Genomic DNA, 20,689 nt, shown 5'->3' with positions numbered 1-20,689 from the left:
CAAAGGGTGTAAAATGGGATCAATTCAGTCGGTTGAGCTGCAGACCTCCGTTAGGAAAGGACCTTGGTACCCCGTGGTTATTACTGGTTCAAAATTTCCATATACCTGTTTTTGGTTAGTCCATAAATGTCCTATTCTGTTCTGCCCACACACGTATGGATCCGGACTAACCGGCAGCAGACACATCAACATACACATTCTGTCAAATCTCTCTTAAGTTACAAATGAGTACCTACCCAAATGCAACATATTTTCGATCCATGTAAGGAGTAGCCTGCAGCGTGATATAGAATTGCGAACCATTTGAGTGATGCCCCTTGTTGGCCATTCCGAGAACACCCCTCTTGTTGTGCGGAATTGCAAAGCTTTCATCTGGAAAAAGAGATAATAAAAACTGTCATGTATATTGTCACAACTGCACTTCAAACTGTATAGGCACTGCCAGTCCTACTGCAGGTAACAAACGGAGGGAAAACGCTTCCAGAGCATATGCAGTAAACCGAATCCGTACAAATAAACTAATACAAAAGAATGAGAAATGGCCAAATTTATTTCACCGAAAATAGTAGGTATTATAGTATATGTATGGTAAATATTAGGTGGGGGGTGTGGTAAGGGTATAAGTTATGGTAGGGAGGAGGTTGAGGGGGAGAGGTGTCGGGGGGGGGGGGGGCTCCTCTGGCATTATATAAAAAAAGTAATTTTCGTTTTTTGGTCAACAAATTAGGTAATTTCTCTCCGTCCTTTTTTCTCGAAATGATCAGGGATATCCATAGTAAACAGCACACAGCTTTACAAACATCGCACAAAAAGATGATCATCTTCTTGACATACCATTATTATTGAACGCCTTCTAAACCTTTAAGAATTTCTACATGACCAATAAGAGCGGCCGGAATCTAGAATTTCCTTAGCCACACTGCTAGGATACAGGTCTTCCGAGTCACATGGTCTTCCGTTCCTCCTGGGAAGCAATTCAGGCAGTGCTTTGAACTTTCTGTGGTCGGCCTGAAAGCCCTGGGTGATGAGTCCATGTTTCAGCAATGAGAAGCATTTTGCTTTATGGATAGATGTGCAAATAATGAATGACTGAATCAGTTGCATAGGTTTTGCATTGAACATCCAGCAAGGAGCAGGTAGCATGAATGGGAAGGACTCCTCAGACCCTGCATAACAGCCTCAGTAAACAAGCAGTGCCAGATGGCATACTACAAGAAGTTATATTGACTTCATGAAGCAGGAGTTTCAGATCAACATGTTCTCAGTTCCGGGAACAAGGCAAAGGGACATACACAAAAGACAGCAAAGGCGGCACTTCATTTGTTTGACAAGACATACTTTATTTTCAGTAATGTTTTGATTTTGAGTGCATGTGTGCTCTTCAGCACTTGCTACTCGAATGTGCAAAACACTGGAGGCAAGATAAGGAAGGCAAGGGGAGAAAGAAACAAGCTGAGAAAAGTCTCAGAGAGGATCATTTACCATTGAACTATGCCAGAAACAGGATGATCTTGAGTTTCCTCTTAAACCTGTGCAGCTCAGGGGTTCCTCTTACTGCTCGAGGCAATACACGACACAGGATAGCCACTTGATGGGCTACATTTCTACCATTTTAGCATGACCTCAAGGTTGTTAGGATGCTGATTTCCTGACTGCAGCATTCACATGGATGGGTAGTGGGGGAAAAGATATGGAAGTCAGGATGTTCCTCTTTTTACAAAGGTATAGCATTTTATGTAGCAGATCTTGACGTATTTGCCACCAGGGACTTGGAGGGGCTATAGATCCTTCAAAAAAGGACTAATGTGAGACCTTTGATTGGTTCCGTGGTTCAGATGGGCACCATGATTCTGGACAAATTAAAGATGTGGGGTTTATTTTATTTGTTTATATAATTTTTATTAGTAAACAAACACAATACACGTGGCCCCAACCCCCCCCCCCCCCCCCCCGGACCCTCTTTCCCCTGCCAGAGGGTCTATGTTTATTAATTGGAATACTTCTTGTTACTGTCACATTATGTCCAAAATCCATATTTTTTGGAGACACCATTGAAGCATATAGTCACTTTGTAGATATCCCAAGACCTCATCCTAGTTCCGCTTGAAGGAGGCTTAGTCCCTTGGTCCATGTGAGTTGCCCACTCCAACGAGATGTAAGACCATACCTAGCCAGTCCAGATTTGTTGGCGCCTGTCTATCAATAGGATCATGAAGCTGCATTTCTGTCTCTTTGAGAGTATTTTCTGTTTTGGAACCCATAGCCTGCACATCAATACCCCTATATCTGATGGGTCAATAGTGGAGATTATCCCTCCCATTTGTTCCTGTATCTCATCCCAATAGAGACTGATAATCGGACAATCCCACCAAATATGTCTCCAATCCCCCTTGGCCACACACCCCCTCCAACATGATTCCGATATCGTCGGGTACATAGCATGAAGTCGCTCAGGAGTGTAATACCACTGATACATCATTTTGTACCACATTTCCCTCATTTGAATGGAGCGAGTACATTTAGGAGTTGATCCCCATAGATATTCCCAATGTTCTCTTAGTACGGCATAGTCTAATGTGGCCTCCCATTTTTTGATATAGTTCCATTGTACTATTGTTGTGCCTTCGTTTAATATTTTGTATAGGCTTGAAACCAGCTTTTTCGAGCCTGTGTGGGTCGTAATGTAATTTTCAAAAGGAGTCAATTGTCGCGTGGCAGCTGTTTTAATCTTTGGACTTGTTAGCCAATGTCACAGTTGATAATAGCGGAAATCTGTCCTCCTCGCCCACCCCCAGATCCCTTTTACAATCCTCAAACATTCTGAGATCCTGGCCCTGGTACATGTCCTGTATTTTTAGGCAGCCCGCCACCCTCCAAGCTCCAAAGGTTCCTGGTTCCATGCTCGGGGGAAATTCCGGATTCCTAAACATCGGGAGAAAAGGGGAAGGGGAAGTGGACAGAGCACCTTTTTTAATTGATGGGTCCCACACATCAACGACCAAACCCACTATTTTACTCCTCTTAGCATTAGCAGGTCTATGATTCCCATCTAGCCATAGAAAACCTATGAGAGGTGTGCCTACGACCGCCCTATGTTGTCATGACCATATCTTGCCATCCCCTGTGAACCATTCCTTGATGGCCCGCAGTTGCGCAGCTTCATCGTATCTACAAAAGTGAGGGAATACCGTTCCCCCTCTATGATTTGGCGCTGTGAGAGTGGTCATGGATACCCTAGGTGGTTTGTTCTGCCATATATACGCTGTTATAAGTCTTGTAAGTGAGCTAAATATGGATCTATGGACTTGGAGCGGGAGTGCTTGAAAATAATATAGGATTCTGGGTAGGATCATCAATTTCACTACCGTCAGTCTCTCCAACCAGTAGGTCGCCAGGGGGGTTCCATCTTTGCAAGTCAGTGTTCACTCTGGTGAGGAGTTGTGGATAATTTCCACCATTTAGTTGATCTGGTGTTTTTGTCAAAACCATCCCCAAATATGTATATACCATTCTCTGCCAAAGACAACTGGGTTGAGGATCATAGACGTTCCAGTGTATGTGGGTTTACAGACACATTCAAGATTTTTGATTTAGACCTATTAATTTTCAGCACGGATACCCCTCCAAATTCACCCAGTTCCGCTATCATGGATGGTAAAGATATTTCGGGTTCCTCCATTGCTATAAGCATGTCGTCTGCGAATGCCATTGTCATATGCTCTCCACCCGTCATTACTATACCTCTAACCTGGTCCAAGTCCCGTAGCTGGGCCAATAAGGGTTCTAGATAGATGGCCTACAAAAGAGGAGATAGGCAGCCTCCCTGTTTTGTACCCCGTTTTATTGCAATAGTGTTCGACAATTCCTCATTTATAGCTAATCTAAATTGTGGGGAATGGTAGTTTGTGAGCACCATCTGGAGCAACCCTGCTCCAAATAGCATGCCTTCCATGGTCCGGAACAGGAAGGACTATTCAACTTCATTGAATGCCTTCTCAGCATTCAGCGATACCAATATTGCTGGTGTGTGTGTTATAGCTGTTTATTCTAACAGGTGGCAGACTCTTCGGACTTTGTCATGTGTCTGTCTCTGAGAGATGAATTCAGATTGGTTTGGGTCTATTATTTTGGGCAATACTTCTGTTAGGCAGTTTGCCAAAATGTTGGTGTATAATTTGGCATCTATATTAATTAACGCTATAGGCCTATATGATCCGGGGGACATCAAGTCCTTGCCGGCCTTGGGGAACACCACCAGCTTTGCTTCATTCATCGAATTCGTAATCATACTCTTTGACCTGAATGTGTTGTAAAGCTTTGCAAGGTGTGGTGTCAGGGTGTCTCTATATTGTTTGTAAAAATGTGCGGGATAACCGTCCGGTCCAGGAGCTTTATTTTTAGGTAGTGATTGAATCACATTTAACACCTCCCCCTCCTGGATTTCCCCTTCCAGCCTTTCCCTGTCTTCTAGTGTGATGCGTGTTAAAGTTACCCCTTCAGGTATTGCGTTTGCGTTGTTTCTTCCGGGCTGTCTGAGACATTTAATTTGCTGTAATAATCCCTAAATATTCCCAGGATCCCCTCGTTGCTTGTCTCATAGCCCCTTTCTTTGTTTTTTAGTTTCAGGATTGTTTGAGCTTGGGCTCTATCTTTTAGTTTTCTGGCTAGCAGCCTATCCACATTATTGGATTTCACTTAATAATTTCTTAAATACCATTGCCTTCTCAGCACGTTTCGTGCATAACATTTCAAGTTGTCCCTGATTGTGTCTCACTGCCCTTTGAAGTTTCCTAGGGGGGCCTTTTACCATATGCTCCTGCATCTCTTGCAATTTCTTTTCCAATTCCTCCTCCCAACGCTGCCTTTGCATTTCCCGCTCCACATTCATTGCTATTAGATGTCCTCTCAGAAAGGCCTTAAAGGCGTCCCACACTATTTCCGGGGCCGTATCTTGGGTGTAATTTTCAGAAAATCTATTTTATCTTTAATTGTGTTCGCCGCGATCTGATCCTGGATCAGGTACGATGGAAATTGACACTTCCAAACCCGTTCAGTTGCTGCTCCCACTTTAATTAACATCGAGAGTGGTGCATGATCTGAGAGGGATATAGTGCCCAGTTCCACTTCCATCACTCTTCCCACTAAGCGCGTGGAGACCCAAATGTAATCAGTCCTTGAGATCGAGGAATGTATATGGGAATAATACGTGTAGCCTTTAGCTTGCCCCTTGAATGCTCGCCAGACGTCATGAAGGGACAGCATAGTAACTTTTTGCTTAAGGGACTTGGATGGTGCTAAAATGAGATGTGTAGCACAAGTACTCCTGTCCTCCTGATGGCCCCACGCCATATTGAAATCCCCCGATAAGATAGTATCCCACTTGGCAAACCTCTCCAATTGAGAAAGCACATCCCTCAGGAAACCATCCTGTCCCATATTAGGCACATATAGGGTCACCAGTGTGTATGTGTGTGGTCCCAGCTTGACAATAAGGAAAATAAAGTGACCACCTGGGTCTGATCTACTGTCGAGGACCTGAATGGCCAGCTTGTCTTTTATAGCTATGAGTACCCTGGATGTTTTATCTGCAGCGTTGAATTGGTATAAAAGGGAGTAGCCCCTTAGTCTAAGTTTCCCTTTATCCTTCTTTCTAATATTTGTCTCCTGATACATCAGGATGTGTGGGTTCACAACTTTCAGAAATTCCTCTAGTTTCCTCTTCTTAACTGGGGAGTTCATGCCTCTCACATTAAGGGATAAGATTGTAATAATTGTCATTTTACTACCCTGACTCTATGGGAAACCTCAACTCCTTTTCCCCTATTCATTTTTATTAATCGGGACCTTCTTCTCTCTGGCAGAACAGAAACCTCTCTCTCCCAAAAATCCCCCCCCAGAAACCACCCAACTTAACCTGACCCAACTCGAACACCCAACCTCCCTCCTCCCCCTTCAACTTAACCCCCATTCCCTGAGGGGGGGCAAAGTTCCCAAGATCACCATGGCGCAGTGTCTGACTCCCTTAGCCCCTTAACATACCCAGAGATATGTCGTGGGGAGTCCTAAACCCCACTCTGAGATTCCTGTTAACCGACCACTAGCATGTGGCCCCCCCAGGCCGCACTCTTACTTGATGTTGCGTGCTATCCTGTCCTTTGACCACCTGGTGTGTATGGTCTTGTTCTGCTCTATCCTGCCTTTCACGACCCTTCGTTCTATTCATGTCTGGAGGTGAACTGGAAAAGTCCTGAGTGTACACATGCCCCAAAATTGCATCCCCATGTCATTTCCCATTATCTTTTTTGTTGCCATTTTCCTTTCCCATGGTCTTCTGCCTTGCCTTTCCGGTCGTTCTGTATTCCTGGCAGTACTTGAAGCCTTGCTTCCTTCGTCTTGCAGCTGTAGAATCTGTATGCCCTCTTCACAGGTCGTGATACAATGTTACTGATCGTCCCATTTAAAAAGCAAACCAAAGGGGAGCGTCCATTTATATCTTATTTGTTTCTGTGTCAGGAATTGAACCACTGGGCCCATTGCTCTGTTCTTTTGCAATGTTGATTGGGCTAGGTCTTGGTACAAATGCACTTCGGAGCCATTGATACTTGTCGGCCTGAGGTTTTTAGCCGCTCTCAATATTGATTCCTACTGGGCGTATGCAGTGATACCCACCAGCACGTCTCTTGACCGTGCACATGGATCTGCTAGTTTTTGACCCATCCTATGAATCCGATCTAAGTTGATTGTTTCTGCATCTTCCCCTGTGAGGAGGTCTGCAAAGGTATTGCACAGTGGCTTTCAGAGGTTTGTCATCAATTGATTCTGATAGGTTCTGAATTCGTATGTTGGATCTGCAGGAGCGATTCTATAGATCCTCGTACTACAGTTCCAAATTGTGTGAAATACAGGAAACCTGTTCCAGCACCTCATCACTCTTTCTCAAACTGTCCTCCATCTCCTGTAAGGCTCTTTCAGATTTGTCCACCCTTTCCTCGAGTTTGGCAACCTCTACCTTCACTTCCTGCAGTTCTTCCTTCAGGTCCGTTTTCAATTGAGTACATTGTGATTGAAAGGTTACCATGAAGTGCTCTTGAAATTCCTCAAAACACATCTGGAAGTCCTCTTTCTGCATAGCTATTTTTCCTGTTTTTTGACTGGTCGCCCTCTGTGTGCTACGTTTTGTGCTTTGTTCCATTGCTCCTGCGATTGCCTGCAGGGACGTCTCTGGGGTCCAACTTTTTTTAATGCTGTTGTCTGTCGCCCCCCATAGGGCTCAATGGGAATGGGGAGCATGCTAACAACGGGCCCGTTAATGAAGGGCCCGCTGTTAGCATGCTGATCCCCTCGTGGGACCCGCACACGACGTCTGGTCTGACCAGACGTCTAGAACGGGTCCCGCAAGGGAACCTCGTAATGAGGCGGTATGGGGTTAACGGTACCGGCACCTTTACTGGTGCCGTTAACCCCTTACCGCCTCACTTGTAATGAGGCCCATTGTCTGAGATGTTTGTCTCTTGCACCTAGGAAATACATCACCGAGGACCATCTCACCTGCCATGGTGCCGCCATACTGTTGGGGCACTTGTTCTTCAGGGAATAGCTGAATCCGATGTGCAGTTGCTCCAGCCCAGTTGCCTCGCCTATTAATGCAACAATGATAGAATTGGAGATTGTCAGTCTAGAAAAATGGATACCTCTACTTTGTGACCGCAAACGTATTTTGGTGGCCGTGGGCCAACCGTCTCATGCACGATATGACAGAATATAGGTTTTCGAGTTTGCCAATGAACAGCCATTTTGATGTAACAAGAATCGCCATTTTGTTTTCTAACCATTGCTCATTGCTTTCTGTTCCTATTGCTTCGCAGTATATTTTCTGCTTACACTGCTCAACTGTAAAACATTGTTGTCTGCACGTAAAAAGGACAAGGCCGCAGGGCCGTGAGGATAACAAGAGTTTGTTGAAACACAACGTAGGCAGCACCAGGAAGAATGCCCGGCTCCCTCCCGAATGTAGCCTTGAAGCAGAGCTGCAGGGCATTTAATCATTTCGCAGCTGCCAGCCAGTCTCGTTATATGGTAGAATATGTTAGAATAATACAGCTAAAGGCTTGAATTATGCTTTTCTTACAGCCCCCCTTTACTGAGCTCCGCTAGAGCGTGTCGGCTCCCAGGACACGAATAGCACCTCATAGATAGCAAGGTCTGGAATGCAACTCCTCCCCCCCCGTATGTAGCTCGCTTCCAAGAACAGAAGCGCTGTGTTCTGTTCAACAACTGAAAGATGCCTCCGCACTCACAAATTGCAAATTGTTACTAGAATAGATGTTTGAAGGTGTCATAGTTGTCGGAGATGTCCATCATCACACCAAGTTCAAAGAAACCCAATAAAGGGGGGTGTTAAACATGTCACAGCTGATTGTTTGATATGCATTTTGTATATATGTAACTGATGTACGTAATTCACTCTCTTGCGTCCCTCGAGGTCTAGAGATACACGTTGCGGGGCGTGAGACCGAGTTGGCCAAATGAGACTTTTGCTTTGCAATAAACCCTAGCTTTGGGAATACAACCTCGTGTCTGGCGTATCTATCGTGTGTGGTCACTCGCCTTGTTTCCATAGACGTTAGGGACCCCTAGGGGCCCCTTTCAAGATGGCGCCCGAATAGGGACCCTCCCCCACTTGTTCCATCGCATAACGTTGTAATTGAGTAAGGCGGAGAACGGCGAGGACGGGACGATCGAGCCGGGATCAAGAGGTGTTCGGGGCGCCCTGTAGAAGTGATGAGAGACTCCTTTGCAGATCTGCACACATCTGATCCCTGATCGACGTGCCTGGCTAGAGAACAAGGAGGCGAGGGTCCCGAAACGAGGCAGAAGCCAAGAAATGCAGACACGACGTCATTTGGTGCGTCAGTATACAGACGACTTGATCTATCAGGTGAGTCATTCCCCGATTCAAAGTAATCCTGATATTGGTTGAGAGTTGACTTTGCAAAATCAAACGCCCTAGGTAAGGTTGATTAACCAGGGGGAAGGTTGAAACATGCCTGGGGTATTGTCCACCCTAGCGTGTTTTTTCCGCTGTGGTAGACAAACTTTGGAAGATGGCCAAATTGTACCACCTGGGGGAACGCCGCCGTATGAGATGTTTGAGAAGTATGGAGTGGGTGCGATAATATTCTGTGAGACTTGGCATAGGCAAACCAGAAAGCAACAAGACCATCAGTGGCCGATTAATGGTAGTTCTGAGATAGCGAGAATAGATAACTTGGAAAGGGTGTTGATAAGAAAGAAAGCGCGTCCTGCAGCATTTGAGACTATTAAAGACTGGAGAAGGGAAGCAATGCTCCGATTTAAAAGCAGAGCGAAGCATGCGCGCAGGCATAAATCGATAGGTAAAGTAGCGGAATAGAAAGAAGAGGAGGAGTGGACTGAGAGTCTAAGAAGGGCAGGTAGGCGTGACCAGTTGAATACAGAAAAAATATATCCACAACGAGAATTACACATAGCAGATGAATTGATAGAAAACATATTGACCCATACAAAACAAGGCCCAAGATCAGAAGTGAGGCCAGACACGTCAGTAGCTATTGCCCAAACCCCGCCCGTAGCCCAAGCTCTCCCTCCGGTAGCTAAAGCCCTCCCACAGCCACAGACCGCGCACGTAGCACTTCCTATTAGCCAACTAGGCCCTCAACAGACACTCCCTGTTCCCATTGTCCCATCCGCACCTCCCGCCTCAGACACAGACTCGGTACCGTCTGTTCCTCCCGGGGTTGAAGTTGAAACCGCGGGGGCAAGAGGCGGGACTGACCAACGGTAATGCACGAGGGTAACTCGCAGCGCGATCAGCAAAGAAAGGAAGGTGGAATTGCAGCAACAGGCAGAGATGTATATAGACGGGAATGATGAGACGACAACATTGGCTTCGATATATGAGTTCCGAAGAAGCAACGAAAGACAGGTAGTGTTGGAATGCATGGGTGAATATTTAGTGGAGAAATGGAAACAGTTAATTGGTAAATTACCACCGCAGCCATTGTTAGATTTGAATGCATTAGCACGCTGTAGGGAGAGGGATGAAGAAGTGAGAGAACATATATATGGACTTTTTGAACTTAAAGATGAATTAGATAATGATTATGCCGAAATGTTTACTACACCTGGGTACAGGAGTAGGGATATCGGGAGACATCGGTAGGGAAAAAAGGGGTCACATAATAAACAGCAGCAGTTACCATCACCGGGGCAGAAGGAGATGGTGGACGAATTATCGTTGCTAAAACAGATGGGGGCAGACTTGAAAGTATGCCTATTGAAAACATCGGTACTACTGCAGCAAGTAGTGGGACACAATAGAGGGAGAGGGAATGAAGAAGGAAGGAGTAATTTGAATATGCATGGGGGTACAGTGGGACCAAATCAGTGTGCGTATTGTAAGGAAGGACATTGGCGAGCGCAATGTCCGCATCTACAGAATAGAAATGGGTCTGGTCAGAGGAGACAGCATAGAGGACACCAAGGAGCGAATGGACCAAATAGGAATAGTATGCAGCAGCATCACAATAACGGAGGTAATCAAAACCAAGGCCAAAACCAAAATGCCCCAAACCAGAGTCAGGGACAGCAAAACCAACAGTATGGAAACCAGTGTGGGGGAAATAGAGGAAAGAGTGGGAATGTTTTCGATACACGGCCAAACACGTATTACAGTAACAGCAATGATTACACATCGGACGATGTGTTATTTCCCCAATAGGACAGCCCAGGACAGGGGTCGGAACCAGTGTCCATTCCCGTGAATCAGAGAGGACCCTACATAGAAATGAGAGTCGGGAATGAGGAGCACCACTTTCTTGTAGATACAGGAGCGCAGAAGTGTTCAATAGACCACCACTTGGTTCCGGATATACCACTGTCAGGGCAAAAGAATGTTTCTGTAGGGTTCGCAGGTACACCAGTCATAAACCCAGTGTCCAAACCAGTCCCAGTTACAATAGGACCATTTACTCTATATTGTCCTTTCCTTTTAACAGAAAATTGTGGGGAGAACTTGTTGGGATTAAATTTGTTGAAAAAATTAGGTTCCGTTATACATTGCACGGCAGACGGGGTGTTCCTAACGATTTGGCCACACAATGCCCCTGTGTCAGAATTCATGTCCGAAACTTTACCAGGAGAACTAAGTAAAGTGCCAACCTGTATATTGTTACGCTCACCTGGACCCCACAGGGGTGTCGATCAGACCCGGACAGCTGCGGTCTCCTTCAACGTGATGCGTAGTGCAGAGATGACTGTCTGGACTGGCCCGCCTAGTCTTGTCTGCTGGACCCGAAGAAGTATTTTCCTTATGTTCGTAAAAGATGAGGTCTCCATCCTGCGTGTCTTGCAGGGGCGCGTAGATACCAGTTACTTCACTGGTTTGAAGGCGTTGGGAGAGTTCCGGTAAGTATTGACTCTGAAGTCCCTGGCGGGATTGGTAATTATCAAGTTCAAAGAGTTCAATGTGCCCGATGTTCACTCTTGTCCACTTCCTTCCTTAAGTTGCAACTGAGTTTGTGAGAAGAAGGTCTCGTAGCTGCTGCGTTCAGGTAAGAGTCTGTGTTACCCAACGCTGTCCGGTAACTATTGCATGCGTTAACGTGTTGTTTTTCTCCCTCTTTACAGATGCGGCATATGAAAATGAGGAGAGTTATGGAATAATACCGCCGGTGGTAAATCAGGTAAGTCTATGGTGGTAAGAGGTATTTGTTGATTCCCTTGGCTCACCTTGTTTTTTCTTGTGTCCCCTAGGTGCCGGATTACGGCGAAGAAATGATGGACAGTGCCGGATCGAAAGATGCTGTGAGAACTGGTGAGCATGGCGCTGTGCAGGAGCTGGCGAAGCGATGCGTGCAGGACTGATGTACTTTCCAGGTCCGGAGATGAAATGGTTCCGGAATTAGGTGAGGAATTTGAAATAAGTTCGTTTTCTAACCTTGTCCTTTTCTTCTTCTTTATTCTAGGAGCTCTGGATTCGAGGCGGGCGTGGCAGAAGACTGGATGCTGGCTGCAGGCACCCGGGCGTGGCAGAAGACTGGATGCTGGCTGCAGGCACGGTGAGCGTCACGCTGCTGGATGCAGAATAACGCGAAGCATGTGCTGCTGTTCGGGTGTGGTTTAAATAGCCTCCAAAGTAGTTCCAGGTAAGAAGTTCCCTAGAGCCACGCCCGAGTAAAAAATAGTCCCTGTAACAAAATAGTCCCATCCAGGCCTCATGTAGGCTTGGACTCTTTTGCAGCATGGTCTGCATCAGGTAAGTAAAGTCTATGAGCCTGGCGCCTATGGCGCCAGGACTGATTTCTATGATGAGCCTGGTGCCTAAGGCGCCAGGACTAAACCCAGACAGCCCCTAGCCGGGGCTGCTGAGGTTTAAACAAATGTCTGGATGCCTGCTCCCGGAGCTGAGGGCCTTGGTCCTGATGCCCGGGGGTAGGCATCATGAGATATATGGGCAATGCATTAAAATGATGTAGGATGCTTAAAGATAGAGCCAGTAAAAATCATTTTGAAAGAAGGTGTTACCCTACCGCGAATTCCCCAATACAGAATTTCGGCTGAAGGTGAGAAAGGATTGAAGAGTATTGTTACAGATTTGGTGAAATTAGGGGTAATCGAGGAAATTACAGGCAGTACATGCAACAGCCCGATTCTTCCAATGAAGTACCATACCGTTTTATAATTGATTTGCGCGCATTAAACAAGGTATTAGATCCACAATTTCCTTTAGTGCCAGATGTCACAACAATATTGACAATGATACCTGTTTCAGTGGAATATTTTAGTGTGGTGGATTCGAAAAACGTGTTCTTCAGCATTCCAGTGGACAAGGACAGCAGATATTTGTTCGCGTTCACATTATGAGGACGATCATTTACATTCACGCGGATTCCGCAAGGTTACACGGAAAGTCCAAGTATTTACAGTAGAGCATTAAAAGAGCAGCTAGACATGCTAGAATTACCAGTGGGTTGTGTACTCTTGCAATACATAGACGATCTATTGTTAGCTGCAGACACAGAGGAGATTTGTAAAGAAAGCACTGTATTACTACTGTCACACCTAGCGGCACATGGCCATAAAGCTAGTTTGAAGAAATTTCAATATAATCGAAAGGAGGTGGCCTATTTAGGCTACCTACTTTCGAAAGAAGGGAGAAGGCTAATGCCAGAACGCATAGAAAGTATTTCTTGTATGCCTATTCCAAAGACACAAAAAGGAGTCAGAGCCATAATAGACATGGCTTCATATTGCCGACAATGGATTGGTAATTTTGCGTTAATTGTGAAACCGATGGTGAATGTGACTAAAAAAGATGCGGTTATGCCGTTACAGTGGGATGAGGAATGTCAGAAAGCAGAAGGGTTTTAGACTGTTTGTGTGTGAAAGTGAAGGATGTGTATTGGCGGTTTTGACACAGGAATAAGGTGGAAGAAATAGGCCATGCGGCTATTTTTCTTGTGCGCTGGACCCTGTAGCGCGGGCACTACCACAATATTTGTGATCTGTCGCGGCGGCTGCTGCGTCAGTGAAACAAACGGAAGGGATGGTATTGGGGCACACTTTAATTCTGATGGTGCCACATGCCATAGACGTTCTATTAAATAGGACACAGAGCAACACCTCACCTCTGCTAGATTGACAAGATATGAGATTATCTTGTTCACGCCCCATATCCAAATTATGAGGTGTAGCGCTATTAAATCCTGCAGAATTAATGCCATTACCCATAAAAGAAATTGGGGAGGATGAATCACCCCCCCCCCCATGATTGCTTAATGGTCACTGAGGAAGAAACCAAGGGGAGAGTTGATTTAAGTGATACCCCACAGAAAGAGCCAGATGGAGAGTTATTTTGTGACGGCTCATGTTTTAAATTACCAGATGGCACGACAACTGCCACATATGCTATCACTACCCTAGAGAGCATTGTAGAAAGCAAAAGAATTCCCTACAATTCGGCACAAGCCGCAGAGATAATAGCATTAACCAGAGCCTGCGAGATTTCTGAAAATTTGAATGTGAATATATATACTGATAGCCAGTATGCTTTTGGGGTGGTTCATAACTTTGGTCGACTCTGGGCTGAGAGAGGGTTTTTGACATCACATGGCGCCAGAATTCAACATGGCCCTTTGATTGTACGATTGCTGTCTGCACTCACTCTTCCAAAGCGCCTAGACAATAGTGAAATGCGAGGCACACAAAAAGATAACATGCAAAGTAGGAGAGGGAAACGCGTTTGCAGACAGAATTGCGAAACAAACTGCCACTGATTTAAATACCAAAATGATGACGGTTCAGACTGAGGAAGTGCCCTGTATGATAGAAAATGGAGTTGCTACTGTCAAAGAAATGCAGGCCAAAGCTACTGCCGATGAAATAAAAGGGTGGGCAGAGGGCTCTGCTGAGTTAGATCTGGAAGGTTGTTGGGTGGACAAGGGAACTAGAAACTGGATGTTGCCAAATTCGTATGTGACTGCAATGGTCACAATGGCCCACAGCCCTACTCACATCTGTGCGAAAAAGATAATACAGCACCTTTCTACAGTTTGGCAGAATGTAAACATAAAAAAGAATGCAGAGAGGTTGGTGCAGAACTGTATCACGTGTTTGCAACACAATGTAGGAAAGGGAACAGTGACTCCAATAGGCAGTTTTGGCCCGCCCTCTATGCCATTTGAGGTGATCCATTTTGATTTCATAGAGATGGAGAGATGCCAAAACTTAAAATACATCTTAGTGGTGATCTGTGCATTCAGTAAGTGGTTGGAGGCATATCCCTTGAAGGACTGAACAGCAATGAGCACGGCAAAAGTAATGCTTAAGGAATACTTTTCCAGATTTGGCTTGCCCCGTGTCCTATGGTCCGATAATGGACCACATTTTGTGGGCGCAGTGGTGTTACAGATATGTGCGGGTCTTCAGATTGATAAGAGATTCCATAGTTCAATGCATCCTAGTTCAGCCGGTCTTGTGGAGAGGCACAACGGGATTCTCAAATCAAAGATTAGTAAGATTTGTGCGGGAAGCAAGTTGAGTTGGGTCGATGCATTACCAATAGCACTATTATGCATGCGTACGTCTGTACAGGCTAAAACTGGGCTCTCCCCATACAAGATCGTAATGGGGAGGCCGGCAAATTTATGGTGCACACCACAGCCAAAACAACTTAGTGAGGTACAACATCCTGTGCTTAGTACTTATTGTGGCCTTTTAATGCAGAAATTGCGTTTGATTTATCAGCAGGTGCAGGAGGCATTACAAGTGAGATACACCGGTCCGGGGCATGCGCTGGAGCCAGGAGACTGGTTGCTGCTAAAGAATTTTGAAAGAAAGTCATCGTTAGCACCCAGGTGGCGCGGGCCCTATCAAGTACTCTTGGCAACGCAGACGGCAATACGGGTGGATGGAAGGAAGTCGTGGATCCATGCCACCCATGCCAAAAAGATTCCAACTTCACTGAAAGACTTGCCTGACCCAGATGACTGGAAAGAGACAGCGGTCCCAGAAACGGAAGAAACTATTGCCAGTAAGCAGCCACCAAATTTGCCAAAATGAGAAGTGAAACTCGAAACAAAGCCTGAGACGTTGGCCAAAGAGGGGGAAGGGCAAAGAGTGCCCCAACGTTGCCCAGCAGAATCAACATCACTGCTGGCCGACACGAAATCTGCCTTGCAAATACCAGCAGAAACAAATCGTGTACCCCGTTGGCACCCAGCAGCACTTGCCAGCAGGCCAAAGAATGGATCTGCATCATTGGCGCGGCGCACACCAGCACCTGCAGTAGCGCCACAGGCTGACTTTGAGCCTGAATCTGGAAGTGCACCGGCACTGTTCACGGATCACACGATACCAGGAGTGAGGCGATACAACTTGCGGCCTCGAAAGACAAAGTGATCCGCAGTTCTTTTTTGGTGTTTATGTCAACATCTGGTTCAGCTCATGGATGGAGAAGGAACTAGAGGTGTAGAGGAGAGAAGCGTGAGAATTGTGCAAGTCGGACAATTCAAGACTCGCGGCTCCTCGGTGCGATCATAAAAAGTACATGTGTCAGGAACCAGAGCGGACAAGCTGGGTGCACATGGTACTAAGGCAATAAGATAACTGATCAAAGGTCCTCTGAGCAGTATGAGAAAGGACAAGTGATCCTGCCTAAAAACGAATAAACAAATCCAGGCTATTAAGGACTGGCAGAACTGAACTGTGACAATTCCGTTGAACTTATTGACATCAGAGCAAGCGCGATGAAGAGAGATATCCACGACGAACTGTGATAAGGAAGAAGGACGACGAGAAACATGCCGGGACCGGCACCAGCCTCCTCCTGCACCACCACTGCTGAGAATGAGTCAATTATAAAGACTGTAAGCTTAAGAAAAACGCATGGTAAAACGAATTGTATGCTGGCACTGACAATAATAATGTGCTTTATGAGCATGGTAGCACCAGTATCGACAGCCCTAATATTATGGTATGTGGAAGCGATACACCCATTAGAAATGTTTTTACCAATAGTTAATATATCCACTACTGAAAGCCCAGTTCAGGTGATTACTTATACCCTGCCCCCAATGGAAGAAAGACACAGGGAAGGGTTTGGGAATAATACGTTGTTATTAATCATGAACATGACACATGCAATTCTGAAGAAAACAAATTGCTGTGTATGTGCTCACTTACCACAGCATGCTGGGAAAGGAATAGGGTGGTATGTACAGCCATTACCATTAGGTTCTGCATGTAGTGCATCTTTAGGTGCAATGTTTTATGGGAAATGGAATGAGAGTAGTACCGGTCAATTAGACAGAACCAACATGAATGAGTTTGAGGAGATAATAATGAAGCCTATGGGTTGTTCCATTTTCCATAAAGCACAAGTAATGGCCCCAGAGCCCACGAGGAAAAGTACACGAAAGATAACACGACAAAATAGACGAGATAGATTGTCCCCACCAGAAAAGACATCTGTAATGACGTTTCGTGTAAGAACAGAAGGGGACAAAGATGCAATCCCCCCATCTTACACGGTAAATTATAGCCCAAGAACTGTCCCTTTTTGTCTAAAAAAGAAAGGCTCTTTTTCAGTCGGAACATATACTGGATGCATGAATACAGTGGTATTAAAATTGGAAATAGAACCAGTATATGTAGGTGATCCAGTTTATTTTATATGTGGAGAGAAAGCATATCCTTGGTTGCCCAGAAACTGGGGAGGTTCATGTTACCTAGGTCTACTGTTCCCAGGAGTATTCCTCTTAAAAACAGCAGACATGGCCAGACTATCCAGAACTAGAGTCAAAAGGACTGACGAGGGTGTTTTGATAGCAACTGATGTAGCAAAATCATTCATTCCATTCTTAGGGCAGATAGTGAACTCCTATAACATAAGGCAGCTGTCCAAAATACTAAAAAATACCATAAACACAACAACAGATATACTATTTAACAAGACGTTGGAAGAAAGAGGAATCAGATTAATGACGCTGCAAAATAGAATGGCTCTCGATGTAATCCTGGTTAATCGTGGGGGAATTTGCAAAATAGTGGGATCAGCGTGTTGCGTTTATGTCGATAACTATTCCCCTACGATCTTTGAAGCGATAAAGAAAATGCATGTCCTAAACTCTGAACTGCCTACTGAAGAAGGAGGCTGGGGAATAGGATCTTGGTTTTGGGGAATACTACGTTCTTGGGGATGGAAATTGATTTCAATATTAGTAGTGGTGTTTGGAATATTCCTAACGTGCTGTTGTTGCATACATTGCCTACCAATAGTTTGCGCTGAGGTAACTGAGGGATGTACGGAAGGATGTATGCATATGATGACAAAGAAAAAACAACCTCATGGTCGAGCTGACCAAGACCCAAATGAGATGAAAACAGTAAAAGAGTTGATGGCAATAGATATTGATGAAGACGATGATGTTTACGATAGCATGCAAAATTCAGACATAAGTACTTCAGACTCATCATCACTAGAGGAGGTTTCAATAAATAGATGAGACGTTTGGCATACGGCCAAAGGAGGGTTTGTCATTCTAGAAAAATGGATACCTCTACTTTGTGACCGCAAATGTATTTTGGTGGCCGTGGGCCAACCGTCTCATGCACGATATGACAGAATATAGGTTTTCGAGTTAGCCAATAAACGGCCATTGTGATGTAACAAGAATCGCCATTTTGTTTTCTAACCTTTGCTCATTGCTTTCTGTTCCTATTGCTTCGCAGTATATTTTCTGCTTACACTGCTCGACTGTAAAACATTGTTGTCTGCACGTAAAAAGGACAAGGCCGCAGGGCCGTGAGGATAACAAGAGTTTGTTGATACACAACGTAGGCAGCGCCAGGAAGAATGCCCGGCTCCCTCCCGAATGTAGCCTTGAAGCAGAGCTGCAGGGCATTTAATCATTTTGCAGCTGCCAGCCAGTCTCGTTATATGGTAGAATAATACAGCTAAAGGCTTGAATTATGCTTTTCTTACGGCCCCCCTTTACTGAGCCCCGTTAGAGCGTGTCGGCTCCCAGGACACGAATAGCACCTCATAGATAGCAAGGTCAGGAATGCAACTCCCCCCCGTATGTAACTCGCTTCCAAGAACAGAAGCGCTGTGTTCTGTTCAACAACTGAAAGATGCCTCCGCACTCACAAATTGCAAATTGTTACTAGAATAGATGTTTGAAGGTGTCATAGTTGTCGGGAGATGTCCATCATCACACCAAGTTCAAAGAAACCCAATAAAGGGGGGTGTTAAACATGTCACAGCTGATTGTTTGATATTCATTTTGTATATAAGTAACTGATGTACGTAATTCACTCTCTTGTGTCCCTCGAGGTCTAGAGATACATGTCGCGGGGCGTGAGACCGAGTTGGCCAACTGAGACTTTTGCTTTGCAATAAACCCTAGCTTTGGGAATACAACCTCGTGTCTGGCGTATCTATTGTGTGTGGTGACTCGCCTTGTTTCCATAGACGTTAGGGACCCATAGGGGATAAGGGGATCGCATACATTCATATAGTTCTTTCTAGGCCTGCGCAACTTATTATACATTTTTCTATAAGGAGGAAAATCCCTTTTGTAAGCTCAGGAAGGCTTTCTAACCGAGAAAGGGTGTCACGAGGTTCGTCTCAGGCCACAATATGCTGTCATCAGCGTCCCAGATGTTGTCCATAAGCATCATTCTCCTTGCGGTGTAGCTGGCAAATGACGCATATGGCAACCCAGGCCAGGGTGGCTGGTAGGAGTTGTTATTGCCATGCCATTAAAACTGATGTCCTAGGTACACTGCTGACTGGAGCAGATGCCTACCAACTTACAGCGGGTAAGCGAAAATAAACCTAATCTCCTATGCAAGCCCAATGCAGTCTGTATGCTCTGTGCCACCGACGAGGCTGTCACAAGTCCAGGAAATTCAAAGCAACCTTAATTTTCCTTTATTTACAGACTAAATGACATCGTTCATTTTCTTAAACACTTTCTCTCTGTGACATATGTTCCCCCTTATATGGCTTTTGCCAAGCATAGCTATAATCGGCCTGATTTATAAAGCGCTTTTCAGTAGGATTGAGCCATTGTAAAAGGCTTCTGTAAATTAGGTCCAAAGTCTGTTTCTATTCTGCTCTTTATTCCTTTTGGGTCTCACCTGGCTCTCACTGTTATCATATTTCACAGTTTATATTTGCTTGGCATTAGTAGAATCCCTATCTTGGAATGCTTAACTAGTTTGTCCTGCTCTCGGTACACTGACCTTTGCTCTTAAAGGGCCCCTTGCACCAGCGATGAGTGATAGGATATCCACTCCTGGGAAACAGTTCACCTGGGTTCTCTTAAGGCCTCTCAGTGCCACACGCTTTGCCTTGTGAAGTGTTAGAAACGCTAACCATTTCCTGATTCGCCTTCTCTCTTTCTGAGCATCTCTAGTGCCGGGCAGTTCAGTGTTCTACTCGAGGTCGCTGGGGGTCCCACACTCTGCTTTGTGTACTATTAGAACCGCAGCTTCCAATAAATGCGCCGTCACTGGTTTGCGCTCTCTCCCTTTTTCGGGGCCTTTTCTTCAGGCGTTTCAATGCCACACACTCGCCTTGTGAAATACAGAACCCGGACTTCCCATAAAGTCGTCTTCTCTGGCTCGGTTTACTCTCTTTCTCAGCATCTTTATTTATTTAGGCCTTTAAATAACACACACTCGGCCTTGTGAAGTGCCTGAAACTCTCTCTCTCTCTCCCCCCCCCCCCTTGGTTTCTTGCGACTGCTCTTCTTGTCCCTGACGTGCTTATCAGCCCTGGCGCTGCACTCTGCGTGCCAGGGGCGTGACACTTCGATTTAGAAAGACCGCTCTGTGTGGTTGCAGAGCGGTCTTTCTAAAAACAACCTTTTTACTTAGTAACTATATTCTTAATCACTGCTGGGACTGCGTGCACTCCCTCCATCACCACAGCCTCTGATCCACTATCCGGTAAAGGGCTGCATCATGCCTCAGTACCGGCAACATTTGCCTGTGACACTGTCACCATCTCGACTCTAGGAACTCCTATCATCAGAGGCTCAGGGGATTAGCAGAGTATTTCGAACGTTTGTGTGAAATACTGCCAGTGGTAGTCCATGGAAATACCGCTGGTGGTAATCCAGGCAGAACTTCAGCTAAAAGG

General features: G+C 45.4%; 1 protein-coding gene across 1 annotated transcript in view; it reads right to left on the bottom strand.

The window, feature by feature from the left end:
* PPIL6 (peptidylprolyl isomerase like 6) overlaps window positions 1-20,689 on the bottom strand; it is a 481,265-nt gene that overhangs the window by 44,869 nt on the left and 415,707 nt on the right. Inside the window, exon 7 of the mRNA XM_069606540.1 lies at window positions 237-372. Coding sequence (XP_069462641.1) covers window positions 237-372 — 136 coding nt within the window. The remainder of the gene's footprint in view (window positions 1-236; window positions 373-20,689) is intronic.

Source organism: Ambystoma mexicanum, chromosome 4p (assembly GCF_040938575.1).
Source record: "Ambystoma mexicanum isolate Mex_15411 chromosome 4p, UKY_AmexF1_1, whole genome shotgun sequence".
NCBI lineage: Eukaryota > Metazoa > Chordata > Amphibia > Caudata > Ambystomatidae > Ambystoma > Ambystoma mexicanum.
This window is presented reverse-complemented; position numbering and strand designations above follow the sequence as displayed.